Raw genomic sequence first — 20718 nt, 5'->3', positions numbered from 1 at the left:
AAAGACCCACCTGCCTGTTCAGGTGTGTGTAAAAGATGCAAAGGGACTATCAAGGACTGATGTTTGGTCAGAATACATCCTTCAATATCATCATTCATGTCGTTGACCACATTCAAAATTCAAAAAAAACTTTTTAAATAGTGCATTACAAGAGCTACTCTGTGATCTGACACAACTTAAGCAGAACAAAAGAAGGGTTGTGTAAGGAATAGCAGGTTTACAGTTAGTGAGGATGTCAAAAGAAATGTCTCCTGTAGATGTGAGAGCCGTAGGGGTAATGGAAGGATTGTTGATGCCAAGTCTGAAGTAGAGAGCTGCATGACAGAGCAGAGTGCATGGAAGATGTGAAGAGGATTCTTACATTGACAGCGCTGACCGCTTGGTTTCTCTACCTAGAGTTGCTTTCTATGTTGCTAGTGATAGCTGTTTGTCTCAGGATCTTGCTGAGGTTCAGTGAGTCAGATTAGAATATAGAATTATACAGCACAAGAACGGGCTCTTCGGTCCACGATGTTGTGCCGAACATGATGCCAAATTAAACTAATCCCTTCTGTCTGCCTTTGATTCATATCCCTCCATTCCTTGCACATTCATGCGCTTATCTAAAAGGTCCTTAAACACCTCTATCCTATCTGCCTCCAGCACCACCCCAGCAGTGTGTTCCAGACTCTAACCACTCTCTGTGTAAAAAAATTGCCCCCACATCTCCTTTGAAATTCCCCCTCTCACCTTAAATGCATGCCCCCTAGTATTAGACATTCCAACTCTGGGAAATAAAAAATCTCACTGTCAACCCTAGTAGTGCACCTTATACTTTTATAGACTTCTATCAAGTCTCCCCTCAGCCTCCACTGCTCCAGAGAAAACAACTTGAATTTTTCTAGCCTCTCCTTAAAGCTCATACACTCTAATCCTGGTAAACCTCTTATGCACCCTCTCCAATGCCTCCACGTCCTTCATGTAATGTGGCAACTAGACTTGAATGCAATACTCTAAGTGTGGCATAACCAAAGTCTTAAAAAGCTACAACATGACATTCCAACAATTAAATCTAGTAACTGGTCAGTTTTGGGTCAAGGGCTGGAGGTTCCCTGTCCCCGGTACAGACAATGAATGCTGGCTTTCCCGTAGATGCTCACATCCAAAAAAGGAATATATAAAAAAAAAGGTCTCTTTTGTAGTACTTGCAAATTTAAATGCATCCTATGTGGAATACTACAACTGTCAGCTAAACACTTACGTTGCCTATTATTTATGAATTAGCCATTATACTTCTAAGCACAACAATATAGTTTATTAAAAACAATAAACTAATTTGACTTTACAGGTATAGCCTTAGCACAACTTGACCAAATGAATACAACGGAGCAGGTGATTGTTAAGTGTGCATCCATCATTGGACATACCTTCACCACTAAAATGCTTCGATATATCTTACCTGAAGGTGCTGAACAAAAATTGAATCAATCACTTATCTCTTTGGTAAAATCACGAACACTTGAGTGTGCGTCAAAGACTGATGAAGGTTTTACTTCACCGATGGATGAAAATGAAGATGCCCATCTCCTTCAGTGTTTCTGTATCCATAGTCCAGAATCTGAAGAACATCTACATGAAGATGACAGCGATGAGAAAGGTAAATACATGGAAATTTGCAGTTTGCAATTATTATTTTTAAAGCTCTTGTGGTGTCTCAAAACATAACAGCTATCTATGTGTAATCTGGTCCAGAAGTAAGTGCTACAGTTAATCTTTTATATAACAAAATGTCACAAGTTATTTTGCAATGCACTTAATCCCCAAAAGGTATGCAAGAACTTGGATGACAGTGACAAAAGTTTTTTATGTCAAACAGAAACTAGTTGTGGGTTTGTTTTCGTGAAATATATACCAATTCATATTTAACATGGTAATTTTAAAGCAACAATAATTAGTTTTCACTTTTTTTTTTCAAATTATTTACAAATGTAGCTGAATAATTATGTGGCCTATGTCAGAGAAGTGAGATGTCATCAGACCAAGACTAAATGAAAAATCATTCATCTTGCTATGTAAAATATGACAATAAATTATGTTCAGCACATTATGTATATAGAGGCTCTTCACCAACAAATATAAGTTCTAAATATTTTGCTGAAAAATGCTGCACATTCTGTGGTCCTTCTGAATATATCACAGTTGAAGAGTGCAGAAAAACTAATGAACATGAAACACTTCTGAATGAGATCAAAAGTTTATCTCATTCCCCTGTATGCAGGGTAAGTTCCCCATTAGATAATAGTATTAAATTGAGAAAAGCACCCCAGGATTAATGACGATTGCATTCAGGAGAAGTGTTATGTTAAAAAAATCCAATGTTTGGGTTAACTGCAATTGTGGCAAAACCTATACTGAGAACATGAGAACGATAAGCATTTGTATGTTGGTAACTAAATAACTATAAAATCATGGATGATATATAAAAAACAATTAAATATTGTAGAACCTGACAGGATGCAATATTCTGCAGTGCACTCTTTCTAATAAATCAAACTTTCTTTTTTTAAAATCTCAGTTACAAGCAGTGCTCAAGTTTGCAATTTTTCCCATGCAGCATGGCTACCTTACTATTCAGGAAATTTTCTAATTTAATTTCTCTCAACCTACTTTCAAAAGACAAAAAAAACCTGCAGATGCTGGATTCCAAGGTAGACAAGCAGGAGGCTGGAAGAACGCAGCAAGTGAGGCACCCTCAGGAGGTGGAGAAGACAACATTCCGGTGTAACCCTTCTTCAGGATGGTGTAAAGGGAGCCGCGGATAAAGGGGGTGAGGGGACAGAGCGGTGGAGTGGAGATACCCTGGTCCCCTTTATCTGCAGCTCCCCTTACACCTACCCCAGTCATGAAGAAGGATTACACATGAAACGTTGACTTCTCCACCTCCTGATGTTGCCTGGCTTGCTGTCTTCTTCCAGCCTCTGCTTACTTTCAAAGCAGATTTAAAAAAAGCACAATGTCTTGAGTTGATCTCCAACTTCCAGCCACAATACTGCTAATTAGTTCTCCTGATGAGCTCCATTTAATCATTTTCAATCCTGCAACCAGCCTCAATGTGCAGGTAAACTGTTAGGAAATATGGAGATAAATTTGCCTTCATGCATCTTCCCATAGTGTACTCTGTCTGACTTTGATTTAACCTGCTTATATTTCTGGATATAATTCATTGACCCTATCCCAAGGTTTCAATTTGTACAAAAGGAGGAAAGTCAACAATAGAAGTGTGTGATAGCTATTGCATCAGAGTTTTCTTGAAACTGTAGACAAAGAAAAGGCTTCAATATCTACAAATCTTCCTGATAGCCCCATTGAAGGAAGAATCCTTGTTTTTTGTTTGGTAAACAAATTTGCACCTGGTGCTGCTGAGATCTGAACAGGAAAAAAGTCTTAAGCCTTCTATCAATGGATGCATCTATTTTTGCCATTTTGTCAAATACAAAGAAAATATCACTCCTACCTGATTAACATTGGATTACAATGTTGCTACTTGCTCCAGGTGCAAAACCTCTATTCCTTAGGGATAAATCTGGAAGATAACACAAAACCCCAGGGATTGTAAAACAGGCTGTGTGATAGTGGAGATTTGGTAGACGTTTTTCTTCTGAGGCAAGTGTCATGGTGAGCATGAGAAAAGAGAGGGACTTCATTTGGGAATGGGCCGAGTTATTGTCCCCTGATATTATATTCTTCTCAGCTGATGACTTATGGATGTGCATGTAAAATGCCAAAATTATAGGCAGGACGTTCTGAATCTGATGGGACCTCCCCACCCCTAACATCCAGGTACCATATTTAAAAGAAAACAGGCAGCATTAATGCTCTGCAATCCAGGAGCATCACTCAACCTTTGCCCATCTCACCTGTTCACCCTAAGAAATTCAAGGAAGAGGCAACAATTTAGCAATCCCTTCATAGATATTTGCTGAAGGCTATCCAGGCGAGAAGGGAAGACTTATATCTGTGGATGGCAGCAAGAGGCCATCTCAGCTGGCAAAGGTAGTTGGACCATGATGATTGAGGTGATCAGTGCCTACGGGCAGCTCAAGGGAATCCGCTTCCAATGTCACAAGAGAATGTCTCTTCACTGCAGCTGCCAATGTAGCATTACTGGCACAACAGTGGTACTGCCTCTTAAATATCTGCCAGGGTTCACAATGAAAACATCAAAGGAACTATCATGCTTGGCAGTTCATGCATCGTCAGGTCACTGACCGGTCATCATAGAGAGCAGAATCTGATAGCTTTTCAACAAAGGCTTACATGGGGCAAGGACACAACCACTAAAGACAGTCTTTAGAGTTGAACCTTCTTTTGTTTTCAACCTTACCTGTCTGCCTAAGTTGACTCTTAACTGCTGTCAGGGCAATAAATGTTAGCCTAATCAGCAACATCTACATTCTTATGGATAATTATAAAGAAATCTGTGGAGACAGAAACACAGTCAATGTTCTGGGTCCCATGTAACTGTTCTTTTGAACTGAAAGAGGATGGAAAATGATTTTTTTTGGTGCTATTTGCAAGGTAAGAAGTAAGCGGAGTGAATAAACTAGATGGTGAGGGTGTCCAAAGCGAAGGCAAAAGCAGTGCTAACATAAAGTGGTGAAACGATATAGTTGCAGAGTAAGTGTTAATGATAGGTTTGAATAGTAGAAAATAGATTAGCTCTGCTGACAGCCTATCCATTTAAACAAGGCAATGTTTTGTGGGTGTCAGTTTTCAAAATAGAGGACAGTGTTCATGTTCTGGAGTTGTTGTACTTTATGTTGAGTCCTGAAGGAAATAAAATCTTTAAGTAGAAAGTAAGGTGCTGTTCATTCCGCTTGCATTGGACTTTGCATTGCATGTCAAGGACAAAACTTTTAGCATGAAAACAAGATGGTGTATTTGAAATGACATGAAACTCAAAGGTTGGGGATCATTCTTTTGGACAGAATGGAGTAGTCACCCAATCTATTTTTAGTGTTATCAATGTGGTAAAGACCCCATGTGAGCCATAAATGTCTAATGTGTCTTCCTTTATGTTGGTAGGACCAAATGCAATCTGGATGACCATTTTGCAGAACACTTCCAATCTGTTCATAAAAATAACAACAGCCTTCCAATTGCTTGCCATTTCAATACACCATCTGCCTCACAATGTTAGGGGAAAAGGCAAGAGATTGGCACCAAGTTAAAACGTGCCTAGAGCCAGTATAGATAGAATAGGCCAACTGGTCTCCTTCTGCACTGTAATAATTCTTTCATATTTTGATTTATGCTAATTTTTCATCCTTAACCGGTTACAGTTATCAGCAAAACCCAATGCAAGCTGGAGGAAGAACACTTCATTTTCCACTTAGGCAATCTACAGTCTTCAGGACTCATCATCGAACTCAACAACTTCAAAACATACATTCTGTCCTCTATTTTAATGAGCCCCAGCCCAACCAGTGTCTTGTTTACATGCGTTTGCTGACCTTCTTTCTATTATTCTTACCATTAACATTGTGAATCAGTTTAGTCAGTTGGTTGGATTGTTGGTTTGCAAAGCAGTGTGATGCCAACAGTATGGGTTCAGGTCCTATCACTGGTTTGAGGTTACCACGAAGGACTCTTCTTCTCAACCTCTACCCTTACCTGAGGTCTGCTGGCCCTCAGGTTAAATCACAGCCAGTTGCTACTCTCACTAATGAAAGAGCAGCCCCTACGGTCAGTTAAGACTATGATGACACAACAACAACAACCGTTAACAGTTACTGCACATCCATATCTCTCCTCTGCTACAATTAGCAATCCCTTTGTCATTAGATCTGAGAAAACTCAATATCTTTTCCACTTAGTCCTCTTTTTCCTTTGTCAACAGCAGAAGAAATATAATTTTCCAATGTCCTTCAGTCCAGAACTAAAGTAGTCATTGGATTTAAAACATTAACTTTGTATCTCTCTGCACAGATTCTGCCAATCCTGCTGAGTTTCTTCAGCACTTTCTTTTTCATTCAGACGTCCAGAGTCTGCAGTTCTTGTTTTTTTATAATTTAATATCTAGCTCGTGACACACATGTCATATGAATGAATATATTTTTTAACAAGTCAGCTGAAAGAGGAACTTCTCTTTTGCTTAGGCAACAGAAATGTCTCCAGCTAAACTGTTGGGCAGAGATAGCAGAGCTAGTCAGTGTTAATTAGGCATTATCCTTAAGTCCTGGATGGAATATCAAGAGAAGTTTAATAATACAATCATGGTTGCTAAATAGGACTCTGAATTTAGATTTTGCATTTGTGATGCAATGTGCGTAACTTATATAAATTTTAAAATAATTTGTAATTTGAACTATTGACATGGGGCTTTTGAATTTGTCTTTAAAGAGGTTTAACAATTAACTTTCAGTATTTTTGTAGCCATGGTGATTTTGTTTTACTGATACAGCAAGAGAGAGAGAAAGAGACTTCCTGGAGAATAATAGGATTTGTTTTCATGGGTGAGTTTTACATATGAGCAAAACAAATTCAGAACAACCTCAGTTATCCGAACATCAATTATCCTAATTTCAGATGATTCAAAAAGATCGCAAGGTCCTTTAAAAACATTACATACTGAATCAGAAAATTTTCTTGTACACACTTAACAAATTTCTCTCCATCTAAACCGTTAACACTATGGCAGTCCCAGTCTATGTTTGGAAAGTTAAAAATCCCCTACCATAACCACCCTATTATTCTTACAGATAGCTGAGATCTCCTTACAAGTTTGTTTCTCAATTTCCCTCTGACTATTAGGGGTCTATAATACAATCCCAATAAGGTGATCATCCCTTTTTTATTTCTCAGTTCTACCCAAATGACTTCCCTGGATGTATTTCTGGGAATATCCTCCCTCAGCACAGCTGTAATGCTATCCCTTATCAAAAACACCACTCCCCCTCATCTCTTGCCTCCCATTCTATTCTTCCTGTAGTATTTGTATCCTGGAACATTAAGCTGCCAGTCCTGCACATCCCTGAGCCATGTTTCTGTAATTGCTAAGTCCCATGTTCCTAACCATGCCCTGAGTTCATCTGCTTTCCCTGTTAGGCACCTTTCATTGAAATAAATGCAGTTTAATTTATTAGTCCTACCTTGTCCCTCCCTGCCCTGACTGTTTGAATCACTTCTGTTCTCAACTGTACCAGTCTCAGATTGATCACTTTCCTCACTATCTCCCTAGGTCCCACCCCCCCCACCTTACTAGTTTAAATCCTCCTGAGCAGCTCTAGCAAATCTCCCTGCCAGTATATTAGTCCCCTTCCAATTTAGGTGCAAACTGTCCTTCTTGTACAGGTCACTTCTACCCCAAAAGAGATTCCAATAATCCAAAAATGTGAATCCTTCTCCCATACACCAGCTCCGCAGCCATGCATTCATCTGCTCTATCCTCCTATTCCTGCCCTCACTAGCTCGTAGCACTGGGAATAATCCAGATATTACTACTGTTGAGGACCTCCTTTTTAAATTCCTGCCTAACTCTCTGTAATCTCCCTTTAGAATCTCAACCTTTTCCTTTCCTATGTCATTGGTTCCAATGTGTACAATGACCTCTTACTGGCCCCTCTCCTCCTTGAGAAGATTCCACACCCTCTCTGAGACATCCTTGATTCTGGCCCCAGGGAAACAGCATACCATTCTGATTTTTTACTGCTGGCCACAGAAACGTCTGTCTGTCCCTTGGACTGGAGAGTCCCCTAACACAATTAATCTCTTGGAACCCGACGTACCCCTCGATGCATTAGAGCTAGTCTCAATACCAGAAACTTGGCTGTTCATACTACATTCCCCTGAGAATCCATCACCCCCTATATTTTTTCAAATCAGCATACCTGTTTGAAATGGGTATAGCCACAGGAGACTCCTGCACTAGCTGCCTACTCTCTTTTACCTTTCCTGGAGTTAACCCATCTATGTGACTGTATCTGAGACTTTCCCCCCTTCCTAAAACTGCCATCCATCACATACTGTTGCTGTTGCAAATTCCTCATTGCTTCTAACTGTCTTTCTAACCAATCCATTTGATCTGATAAGATTCGCAAGCAACAGCATTTATTGCAGATATAATCCGCAGTAACCCTTAAACTAACTAGCGAGAGAATAGGGTGCCTCAAAGGTCAGCAAGGAGGCCTTTGTGTGGAGCCGCAGAAAATGGGGGAGATACTAAGCAAGTATTTTGCATTAGTGTTTACTGTGGAAAAGGATATGGAAGATATAGAATGTAGGGAAATAGATGGTGACACCTTGCAAAATATCTATATTACAGAGGAGGAAGTGCTGGATGTCTTGAAACGCATAAAGGTGGATAAATCCCCAGGACCTGATCAGATGTACCCTAGAACTCTGTGGGAAGCTAGAGAAGTGATTGCTGGGCCTCTTGCTGAGATATTTGTATCATCGATAGTCACAGGTGAGGTGCTGGAAGCCTGGAGGTTGGCTAACGTGGTGCCACTGTTCAAGAAGGGTGGTAAGGACAATCCAGAGAACTATAGACCAATGAGCCTAACATCGGTGGTGGGCAATTTGTTGAGGGAATCCTGAGGGACAGGATATACATGTATTTGGAAAGGCAAGGACTGATTCAGGATAGTCAACATGGCCTTGTGAAGGGAGTCAAAGGCACCATTTTAAGCTGTGAAGGTCAAAGCTTTATTTTCAAGTCGAGGAAGAAGTTATCAGATTCTTGAGACTGACAGTTGAAGCCATAGTTAAATTAAGCCCTTTAGATGTGGTAGAAAGGGAATTCTATTTTGTGTGAGTACTATAGCCTTTCTCTCACCAGTTACCAGAACTCTCCTGCAAACAGTGAAGCACATTTTGCTTCAGTATCTTTTTTCTCTTGCACATGCTCCTCTCCTCTCTATTATTTCTTTCACCTCTTTATCCCTCTGCCATCCTTTGCAAACTATCAGCGTTATTCAACTTTGAATTCATTTAGCTGTAACAAGCACTTTGCCTATTCCCATCCATCAATTGCAATGCTACCCTACAAGGGAGAAGTAGGATGAATGCAGTGGAAATTATAAAAGTTGACCGCATCAAATGCATCCTAAATCGTGAAGCCATATTACACCCTGTCCCTTCTCTGTGAAATCTCAACCTCTTACACAATGCATGACAAAGTTCAGCTCCATAATACTAACTATTAATTCTTGTCAATGTCTTCCCTTTTTGGACAGGCAAATACAAAGCACTCAGAGGGCAAGGGGCTGAAACAGTACAGTGGCTCAGTGGTTCGCACTACTGCCTTCCAGTGCCAGGGACCTGGGTTTAATTCCAGTCTTGGGTGACTGTCTGTTTGCATGTTCTCCCTGTTACTGCGGTTTCCTCCCAAAGATGTGCAGATTAGATAGATTGGCCATGCTAAATTGCCCCATAGCATCCATGTTGAGCAGATTAGGAGGATTCGGCAGGGTAAATATGAGATTATGGAGCCAAGGGGGCTAGGTCTTCGGACGTTCGGTGCAAATTTAATGGGCCAAATGGTCTCTTTTGGCACTGTAGGGATTTTATGAATTAATGAAACAAGCCAACATGAATAAAGGTATAGAGTGTGGTGCTGGAAAAGCACAGCAGGTCAGGCAGCATCCAAGGAGCAGAAGAATTGATGCTTCGGGATAAGCTTTTCATCAGGAATCAAGGCTGAAAAGCTTCAGGGCAGAGGAGATGACCTGGGCGGGTACAGTGAGAGAGGGACTCACTAAGATCTTTACAGAGAGAGGAAAATAACTTCTTCAAGGTAGGCATCCTTGGAAGATACTTCGCCGTAAGGTTAAAATCAACTAATAGAAAGTGAGGATGTCAATTGCTGGAGATCAGAGTCGAGAGTGTGGTGCTGGAAAAGCACAGCAGGTCAGGCAGCATCCAAGGAGCAGGAGAATCGATATTTTGGGCATAAGCCCTTCATCAGGTCAGGCAGCATCTGAGTAACAGGAGAATCGATGTTTCAGGTATAAGCCTTCATCAGGATTCTGATGAAGGGCTTATGGCCAAAACTTCGATTCTCCTGCTCCTCAGATGCTGCCTGACCTGCTGTGCTTTTCCAGCACCACACTCATGACTCTGATCTCCAGCTGATCTGCAGTCCTCAACTTTCTACTGAATAAAAGTATAGCATCACTTGAAATAACTTAGCAAATACCACTTCATGACATGCACCATATATTTTTTGCAGGATAGACCAGAAGGATTGGATGAAGGGAGATAGAAAAGAAAAGAAAACAAATTTTAAAAGTGACATTTTCTGAATTAAATTATTATCTAAAGTTATTTCAGCACTTGAAGGAGTAGGAATCTAAAATCATAATTGTTCATATTGCTACTGAAATTAATTTGCACTCATTAACAAATATTATGTTATGGAAATGTTACTTTAAGTTATTGGACTTAGCTTTCTGCAGTGAGTTTACTGGAAAATTAATATGCAGATATAGCAACTTCGTCAAAACCACAAGAAGGTTAAGTGTTAAATGCCATTTTTAGCAAAACTGACAGTTAGCAGAATAAGGTAAAAACAATGACTGCAGATGCTGAAAATCAAATACTGGATTAGTGGTGCTGGAAGAGCACAGCAGTTCAGGCAGCATCCAACGAGCAGCGAAATCAACGTTTCGGGCAAAAGCCCTTCATCAGGAATAAAGGCAGTGAGCCTGAAGCATGGAGAGATAAGCTAGAGGAGGGTGGGGGTGGGGAGAGAGTAGCACAGAGTACAATGGGTGAGTGGGGGAGGAGATGAAGGTGATAGGTCAAGGAGGAGAGGGTGGAGTGAATAGGTGGAAAAGAAGATAGGCAGGTCGGACAAGTCAAGGAGTTAGTAACTGAGCTGCAAGTTTGAAACTAGGATGAGGTGGGGGAAGGGGAAATGAGGAAGCTGTTGAAGTCCACATTGATGCCCTGGGGTTGAAGTGTTCCGAGGCGGAAGATGAGGCGTTCTTCCTCCAGTCGTCTGGTGGTGAGGGAGCGGCGGTGAAGGAGGCCCAGGACCTCCATGTCTTCGGCAGAGTGGGAGGGGGAGTTGAAATGTTGGGCCACGGGGCGGTTTGGTTGATTGGTGCGGGTGTCTCGGAGATGTTCCCTAAAGCACTCTGCTAGGAGGCGCCCAAACCGGCACCACTCCCCACCTCTTCCTCCGCTACATTGATGACTGCATTGGCGCCACCTCGTGCTCCCGTGAGGAGGTTGAGCAATTCATCAACTTCACCAACACATTCCACCCTGACCTTAAATTTACCCGGACTATCTCTGACACCTCGCTCCCCTTCCTGGACCTCTCCATCTCCATTAGTGACGACCGACTTGACACTGACATTTTTTACAAACCCACTGACTCCCATAGCTACCTGGATTACACCTCTTCCCACCCTATCTCTTGCAAAAATGCCATCCCGTATTCCCAATTTCTCCGCCTCCGCCGTATCTGTTCCCAGGAGGACCAGTTCCACCATAGGACACACCAGATGGCCTCCTTCTTTAGAGACCGCAATTTCCCTTCCCACGTGGTTAAAGATGCCCTCCAACGCATCTCGTCCACATCCCGCACCTCCGCCCTCAGACCCCACCCCTCCAACCGTAACAAGGACAGAACGCCCCTGGTGCTCACCTTCCACCCTACCAACCTTCGCATCAACCAAATCATCCGTCGGCATTTCCGCCACCTCCAAAAAGACCCCACCACCAGGGATATATTTCCCTCCCCACCCCTTTCCGCCTTCCGCAAAGACCGTTCCCTCCGTGACTACCTGGTCAGGTCCACACCCCCCTACGACCCACCCTCCCATTCTGGCACTTTCCCCTGCCACCGCAGGAACTGTAAAACCTGTGCCCACACCTCCTCCCTCACCTCTATCCAAGGCCCTAAAGGAGCCTTCCACATCCATCAAAGTTTCACCTGCACATCCACCAATATCATTTATTGTATCCGTTGCTCCCGATGTGGTCTCCTCTACATTGGGGAGACTGGGCGCCTCCTAGCAGAGCGCTTTAGGGAACATCTCCGAGACACCCGCACCAATCAACCAAACCGCCCCGTGGCCCAACATTTCAACTCCCCCTCCCACTCTGCCGAGGACATGGAGGTCCTGGGCCTCCTTCACCGCCGCTCCCTCACCACCAGACGACTGGAGGAAGAACGCCTCATCTTCCGCCTCGGAACACTTCAACCCCAGGGCATCAATGTGGACTTCAACAGCTTCCTCATTTCCCCTTCCCCCACCTCATCCTAGTTTCAAACTTGCAGCTCAGTTACTAACTCCTTGACTTGTCCGACCTGCCTATCTTCTTTTCCACCTATTCACTCCACCCTCTCCTCCTTGACCTATCACCTTCATCTCCTCCTCCACTCACCCATTGTACTCTGTGCTACTCTCTCCCCACCCCCACCCTCCTCTAGCTTATCTCTCCATGCTTCAGGCTCACTGCCTTTATTCCTGATGAAGGGCTTTTGCCCGAAACGTTGATTTCGCTGCTCGTTGGATGCTGCCTGAACTGCTGTGCTCTTCCAGCACCACTAATCCAGTTAGCAGAATACCTCAGCCACCATTTTGTCATGATTCACAGTTTGAAAGAGGTACGTCATTCTTGCCAATTTATACAGTACCTTGACAATCAAATATGTTGTAACTTTAGCTAAATATACGCCAGTGAGTACCAACAATTGATGAAATTTGGCATTCCCCAATGTAATAGTTTTATAATGTGACCCTCTGATTGGAGAATGGTAGCATTAAAATCATAACCTAAAATTATCATCAAAAATGTGGAAAACATGCAACTGGCAGTTTTCTTTGTGACTTCAAGCTACTGAAATTATGAAGTTATGTTGAAATCTTTACTTATGCCATCCATGATTTTGACTGCAACCAGAAATACAATTTTATGTCTACACTTTTGATTCTTGTGCAATTGCTGTTTTTCCTCCCCTTCCAGGATTTCGATATAAGGTGCCAGCAAACTGAAAATCAGATAATGTGATAGTATTACCACAAAATGCCGTTATTACTAGAAAACCTTAATCTCTTCTATTGCTAGTGAAACATTACAAATTAATTTCAACTCTATAGAAATTAAAATCCTAAATATTTCATTCAGTTGCTGGGTTTAGAATGTGCGAAGAGAAAAGTATACGTAGTAATCCACGAAGTATACAGGTTTGTTAGGACCTTCTTCAGGAGAAGGGCTTATGCCCGAAACATCGATTCTCCTGCTCCTTTGATGCTGCCTGACCTGCTGCACTTTTCCAGCAACACATTTTTCATCTCTGATCTCCAGCATCTGCAGTCCTCACTTTCTCCTAACAGGTTTGTTAGAACTACTTCACAGAAATATTTCACAACCACAAGAGGTCTCACTTTCTCACACAAAACAGAAATTGCTGGAGAAATTCAGCACATCTAGCAGCATCTGTGGTGAGAAAGCAGAGTTAACATTTTGAGTCCAGTGATGCTTCTTCAGAAACTGACATATTAAATTGACTTTCTGTTAATAGTTGCTGAGTTTCTCCAGCAATTTCTGGTTTTGTTTTACATCACCAGCATCCCCAGCTCTTTGTTTTATTTTAGTGTCAGTCCCTCTATGTCCACTAGTGTGTAACCATACTCAGTATATGATGCAAAATAGTTTCCTGGCAACAGCCATGGTACCTTTTGTTAAGTGTTACATCAACATTTGAAGATCAGAAGAAAGTGGAGGCTGATACTGAATAACAAAAGTTATCTCCTATCAACTGAATCCAAATTCTGTTATGTATACTATGCACATGTAGTAACCATGAACATAACAAGAGCCATCCAGCTACTTGAAATGTAATTGAGTAGATCGATGACCATAACACTTCCACTGCCTGAACTGGTCTGGAGAAGCCCTACTTACTGGACTACTTGCCAGAGCCTGTGTTATGACTCGCTATGGTCTGCTACCTTGGTACACAACAACATATAGCCCTTGCCAGTATTCAATAAGTAGTAGAGAAGAAAGCAGACCAAGAGGAGGAAAAGAAAGGCAATGATACATCCTATTTGTGGGTGTAGTTGTCTTTTATCAATCTGATCACTGTGGCCTAATGTGCATAACCCAATTCTCCATTTACCAACCGTTACGGAACACAACATTCTCAAATTACTGATAATTGCAGCATCCTACAGGTCACAACACTGAAACAAAAGCAACCACAAAACAACTGTGGAAACGGAGATATTCCCCATCCCAGCCTCAAGTCCACAAATGTGGTGACTGATTTGCTAACCACTTGCAGACTGAGAAGGATGGGCTCCAAACTTTGCATATAAACATGTACAAGGCTGGTGCTGAACCCTTCCATGTGCATTGATAATGACCACAGTCTTTCTGTCAGGTCTGCCAATGCACCAAGCATTTGAATCATTTATACAATGCGCATCTTCTCATTTAAGCCATTATCTGAGTCCTTTTTAACCAAAATCTTGTACAAGCACGCCCTCTGGTGAGCAGGCACTTGTGCTACACTTGTCCCCTGACTTTGCTGCAGGCCATTCATAGCCAATGTCTCACTCCATACTCACGCTACCTCCTGTAACAATAGTTTCTCAATCATTGTTAGTTCTGAAGCCCCTGTCTAGTGCTACAAAGCCATGTCTTTTATTGTAGCACAGTAGAAATAATACTTTGTAGACAGCGTTGTTAAAAATATATATGTTTGTACATTTATTTTAGTTAATGTGAAAGGTGTTGTGGTGAAGCTGCAATTTTTTGATTCCCTTACTCTGCAGAGCAAACATTGATGAGTAATTAAGACATTTTAAAAATTATCATAATTTTCTGGAAAGGCTCAGGCCCATTTTGCTAATGCTGAATTAGTTTAATCAAACTTCTATATAGGGATCACATGAAATTCAAAGGATAGACTACATTGCAATTCTGGAACACGATAACCAGGAAATGTCTGATTTCCTACCTGGGAGCGAAAATGCTGTGATGAATTTGCCCAGTTTCCATCACAAAGTGAATAGATAGTATATATCAAAAAGTGCTGCATATTTCTAAGACTAAATCAGTACTCAGTATAAGTGGAGGAGATGTCTGCAAACAAATTAGTAACCACACGTTAATTTTTAAAATTTAGGAAAAACCATCAAAATTCCCACTTCACTAATTTTCAGTCACTGCAACGTTGTGACCATTAGAGGGACTGAATCCTGAGTGACCCAGAGACATTTGTGGATGGCTGCAAACTTTGCTAAGCAGCAAAATAAATGTAGCTTCTAATGTAGTCATTTTAAAAGAAAGTTTGATTGTCCATTCAGTTCACTTTCTAATAACAAATTTGAAATCCAGTTTCAATAATAGCAGAAGTCACCATGGTAGTCAATTTGGAGCTGAATGTTGAGGTCAATCCAACAGGGTCCCTCACCAGATCTGCATTATTCATTTTCAGCTACTGAGTCACACATTTCAATGAGGCATTTACACTGGGTCCCGACCAATAGGTTTATTTACTGTACACGTCACGTCTATGCAACAGTTTTAGATGGGAACAAATTCCTATTTAAGAACATATTTCTTTTAAGCGTTTGATCAATGAAAGATTTTTAAATCAATTACCTATGATGATTTATTTGGTACTTCCCAAAAACATTTGTCAGACTTATTGACAAACCTATACATCTGCATTCAACCTTTCAGTCACATTTTATTTGATGAAGTAGCCTCCATTGAGATTGGTGCCTTCTCTTTGTTAATTCCCTCTTTTATTTACCCTTTTCTATTGCTGCCCTTTTCCATCTCTTATTTTTCTACTTTAAGGTTTTCTTTTTGCTTTGTTCTTTGGACATTGTTTTGTTCTTCCATTTCAGGTGGCAGATGATGTGTAGTGGGTAGTGTGACAGAGAAAGTAGCCATTAGACACTTTATTGCATTTTAATGTAGATGTACAAGAAAATTACAGCATTCGTTGGCTTAGTTTCTACTCTGTTTCTATACTCCACTCATGCAGCCCCGACCTCCGTGCTCACCTTACTACCTATCCATTAATTTTCAAAGTATCCCTCTTCCTGTCTTACGTCCTTGAGTAACCTATCAAACCACTTTATCAACTATCCTCTAAGTCTTTCCTCACCTTTAAATGTCCCTTCGTATTCCCATTCTTATTCACTTTCCCCAAAAGCTCGAGCACACTTTATTCACAATCCATAACTTTTATCACCAATACCTATTAACCATTCCTTATCTCGCTGTCTTGAAAGGTTTTCATTTTCAGATTGAAAGCAGAAAATAAACTGTATAATTATGTATTTATTTCTTTCTCTTATTTTTATCCTCAGACTTGCCTCTCTTTCTTTCACTGTGTTGACGGTTCACGACATGTTTGTATTAATATTTGGAAACTTAGAGGCTAAAATGGTCTGAACTTTGTATAGCCTACAATAATAAAATAAAGGACTGACTGCAGATGCTGGAGATCTGAAACAAACAAAAACAGAAATTGCCAAGTGATCTTTTTCTGTTTCTGATTAGGTTTTAAATGTTGGTCAGGCGAATTCCCTCTATTACTTTGAATGCTTGTGGAAGTTTTCACATACACAAAATAGGGGGAGAAAATATATTATTTTAATATTTCAGCCAAGACTCAGCACTCAGGACAGTGTAGCACACCCTCAGTACTGGACTGAACTGCATTTGGATATGTGCTTTGTACTCACTGGATACCCAACTTAGATAAATAAAAGTCCTTTAAAACTGCCACACGTTTGGTTTCCTGTTATTTATTTTCTCCCTTCAAGTTGGGTTCAATGCCATGGCACCATGAATCATTCATTTTTGTTTTACACATACATAGAGTTTGAATTGTCTGTGCCATCGTCTGTACTATTTTATAAAACATGAGAAGTAAAACATAAATCTAAACAAATTGCAAAATAATTGTTCTTAAAAGAATGATGGATGAGTTAAAATGACTATATATGCTCTGTGCAACAGTATTTGTTAAAGAAATAACTAATATTTCCATTTGCAGAACCAAACAAAGAGAAGACTGTTCTGTGGAGATGCAAACTGATGAGATTCTGCATTGCACTTGTGCATGAAACAGCGAATGATCTATGGCTAAAGGAACAGAAAAAATCACTTCACACAAAATGCACTAAATTTCTGGAAAATGCAGCTCACAAGTGCAGCAGTTGTGGAGAAGGTGACTTCATATATCAGCACCGAAAAATGGTAACATTTGCAGTTCATGAAAGTGAAAGCATCACCCAAAGACGAAAAGACCTATATACCACAGTTAGTCATGCAACTGTAGCAAGTCATTCTATAGATAGTCAGCAAGGTAATCAAAGTAATTTAAATAAGTTATATAAATACCGGTATTAGAAGCACTTCCTGGTTAAAAGCTGCTTAGTGATCGCTGTCTGCCTCTTTCCAGTTTGGCAGAATTGAGCCAAGGCTATATCTGACAGAGTGTCATCTTAAGTCAGCATTACTGCTTTGGAAGAGAGGGTGTTTATAACCCAAAATCTACTTCTATGACAATATTGTAGGATGTGACCCGTGGTTTGGGAACCATGATCAAATGCATGGCTAACATTTGATAGTTGTCCCTTTTAATAGTCTTCTGGTGTGAGGAGGCAGAAGCTGGAATGAAGTATCTTGAGCGGATATATTGAAATGTAGTTTGTGCTTCCCATTAATGTCATAACCTTTTTTACACATTCATCTCTTCTGCGGACTATGACTATTACCATCAGAAAGGGCAAGGCCAGCAGATATACTAGAACATCACCATCTGCAAGATTCCTTCCAATTCACTCACTATCCTGATGTGGAAATATTGCTGTTCCTTCAATGTCATTGGGTTCCTTCTTAGTAGTCTACACCAAATGGACTGCAGCGGTTCAAGAAGGTAGCTTGCCACCACCTTAATCCTATGAATGAATAAACAAATTCATGCCTGCTTTCTATCCAACTGTCCCACCACTTTGACCCTTCAGGACTTAAATTTGAAGCTCAGGGACATATACAACTTGTGTACTTCTGTCAGATTCTTTTGCACTCAGAGACATACGCATCACATACATTTACAAATGATGCATCTTATGGGTCTTGGCCTCATTTCTTAACACTCAATCATTTTGTGCTTTATCTCATACCAGCCTCTGTGGTTTGAATTCATCATTTAGTGCATAGTCTGTACAATGTCAAGTTATAGCCTGCCATCCTCTTTGCATTATCTTTTAGTTAACAGGCTATTTGTGCTAAGTTACAGGCAGCCAGCCTTTGTGACCTGCATTGTTTTTATTAGCACAAAGAGAAAGATTGTGGCTTGTCACTATTGAATGTATGGAACAGATAAGAGGGTAGACATGTCACTATGTGACACTGTGCTATGTCAATATCACAGCTACAGCATGTGCCAACAACTGGAAAACTCGTGCATGAGCTTCAAGCAGATGGCCATTTTTAGAAAGTCAAAGGGGACCAGTCCTTAATGGGATCAAGAGGGTCTACAGTCAGTCAGGGAATATCATCACATGCAGTCAAGGGGTCCATCCGATTCCAGTTCACGGAGTTGGCCAGAATCAGTCAGGTGATTGATCCTACCTGAATTGCGGATCTCTATCTTTACTGTCTGGAGATTGGGACACATTTAATTCTGCACGTCAGGTGGAACCAGTCAGTTGGCTGAGTCACAGTCAGTCCTGAGGGTTTGGGACATAATGGTCAGGGGTCTTATAAAGAGATAGTGAATGGAATCTTAAGGTAAGTAGGAAACTCAGTTCCAGGGATGGGCTTCATTGGACTGGCTTATTGAGGGAATGAATACAGTCGAAGGAGTCAATTCAAAATAGAAGGATCAGATTTCATAAAGCAGAGAAGAGGATAGGAAGCGTCATGAGAGGGATTTTCAAGAGTCACTATTGCCTATGGCTTTTACATGCAGACTGTCTATGGCCAGCAAATGCCTGCTCTTGAACAAGCACCCGCAGTCACACACATGGACTGAGTAGCAATCCTACCTCAGTCACTCTAAAGATAACAGTTTCCCTTATTTTATTGCTAGTATGTCATTTCACCTCTATGGCATTTCACGGTCTTCAGTTCAGAAATGCTTCCAGGATTTTTGATTATCTACGTGCAAGAACCCACCAACTTACCGCTTTCCCCTTTTGACCCAAACAATTAGGCAGCTGCAGCATTAGGAATTTTGCCCACCACTCATTTCCCACAGGTTCAGGGTGCAATCGATTGCACAGCCATGGCAATCAGAACACCATACCGTGAACCAGCAGTCTTTGTCAGCAGAAAAGGATTCTACTCGTTTAATGTTCCAATCATTTAAAACCACAACACCCAACAAATGAAAGTCCCTGCTCGATATCCAAGGAGCTAACATGACTTGTACACCACATAGCACTCACAGGTGCCAGCCTCTTTTTAAGGCTTCCATGCCTTACAATGAGCTACGCTAGGCAATTAACAGCAATCTCTTTACAGAGGGCTGATTGCACCTCGAAGAAATCCTCAAATGCTGCTGAGGAGACATACAGGGCTTCAACCAGGGCCATTGGAAAACAGATAGTAGGTCTTTTGAAAATGAGATTCTGATGCATGGATTGGCCAGACAGTGTCACACAGTACAGTGGCATGCTGCACAATTCATAATCTGAGTCACCAATGGGGGAATGTGTTAGCAGAGGAAATGATAGAGGGATGAGAGGAAACCACTGAGGAAGATGATGAGAATGAGCATCCTGAGATGAGCTACCATGATAACCAGCAAAGAGAGAACAGAGAAATGGTCCCTGAGCAAGAGAGGCTAGAGACAACCTCACTGTGACCCACTGCCAGGGCAAATAGACTAGGTAAAGACATTTTAAGATTGTGTCATATTTTCAGTTGTTGCTAGCCTCTGCTTGCTGTATGATATATTCTGCAAGGATTGAGTTGGCTTTCCATTTGACTTTGTTATTCAGTGAAATGGTGATATTTCCTTTCAACTGTGCATTGATCTCCTCACCTCTATGAAAGCTACAGTTTATGTACAAACCATGCCCCAGTCCAACATTAACACTAAAGCAGCTATGATATAATGAGTACTACCTCACATTCCTGGCTGGTTACAATCAAATGGTCCATCTATCAAAAACATGAGGGAATTCACTTCTAGGTGAATCTTGAATTCCTCTTTAGAGTGGTTGCAGGTTTTTAGGCTGACGAGCATGTTTGTTAGCCTTTTTCAGTGTGGTATTCCATGAAAGTCTTCACCAGGATCCTCTACAGCAGAGCTTGTGTGAAATCACCCTGCGGGGAGCTGGCAGCAATATAAATCTTCCCCCTTTCCCTTAAGTCTAGTTATAGCTTACCTCATGCAGTATCTCATGGCACCCACATCCAGCCTTTATGCCATCAGTTAATGCTTGTGGAATACTGTTATCTGAGCTGGTAGCTGAGAGATTCACATTAAGTGATGATTTTGTTCTTTATCAACCTCATCTTCCTCTCTCAGTCTTCCTTCCTAGCAACCAGTTCTTGGTTATTGGGAAGCATAAAAATGTAAGGACAAGATTGTGGTGATGGAAGGGAGAAGGAATGTGGTATATGGTTAAGTCATCTGCAAACTGTAAATCATAGCCAACAGTGGGAAGAAGATGTGCTCCTCTGTGAGGGCATAAAGGTGAATTTATACCTGCTGTGGGTGCGGCACTCCCTGAGTAT

General features: G+C 41.2%; 1 protein-coding gene across 1 annotated transcript in view; it reads left to right on the top strand.

Annotated features, from left to right (window-relative positions):
* Nucleotides 1–17635, top strand: part of LOC140482271 (adenylate cyclase type 10-like) — a 112858-nt gene extending 95223 nt beyond the window's left edge. Inside the window, exons 19-20 of the mRNA XM_072579462.1 lie at nt 1328–1636; nt 17021–17635. Of these exons, the coding sequence (XP_072435563.1) occupies nt 1328–1636; nt 17021–17376 (665 nt within the window). The 3' untranslated portion in view covers nt 17377–17635. The remainder of the gene's footprint in view (nt 1–1327; nt 1637–17020) is intronic.
* The last annotated feature ends 3083 nt before the right edge of the window (nt 17636–20718 follow it).

This window comes from Chiloscyllium punctatum, chromosome 10, assembly GCF_047496795.1.
Source record: "Chiloscyllium punctatum isolate Juve2018m chromosome 10, sChiPun1.3, whole genome shotgun sequence".
NCBI classification, from domain to species: Eukaryota; Metazoa; Chordata; class Chondrichthyes; order Orectolobiformes; family Hemiscylliidae; genus Chiloscyllium; species Chiloscyllium punctatum.
This window is presented reverse-complemented; position numbering and strand designations above follow the sequence as displayed.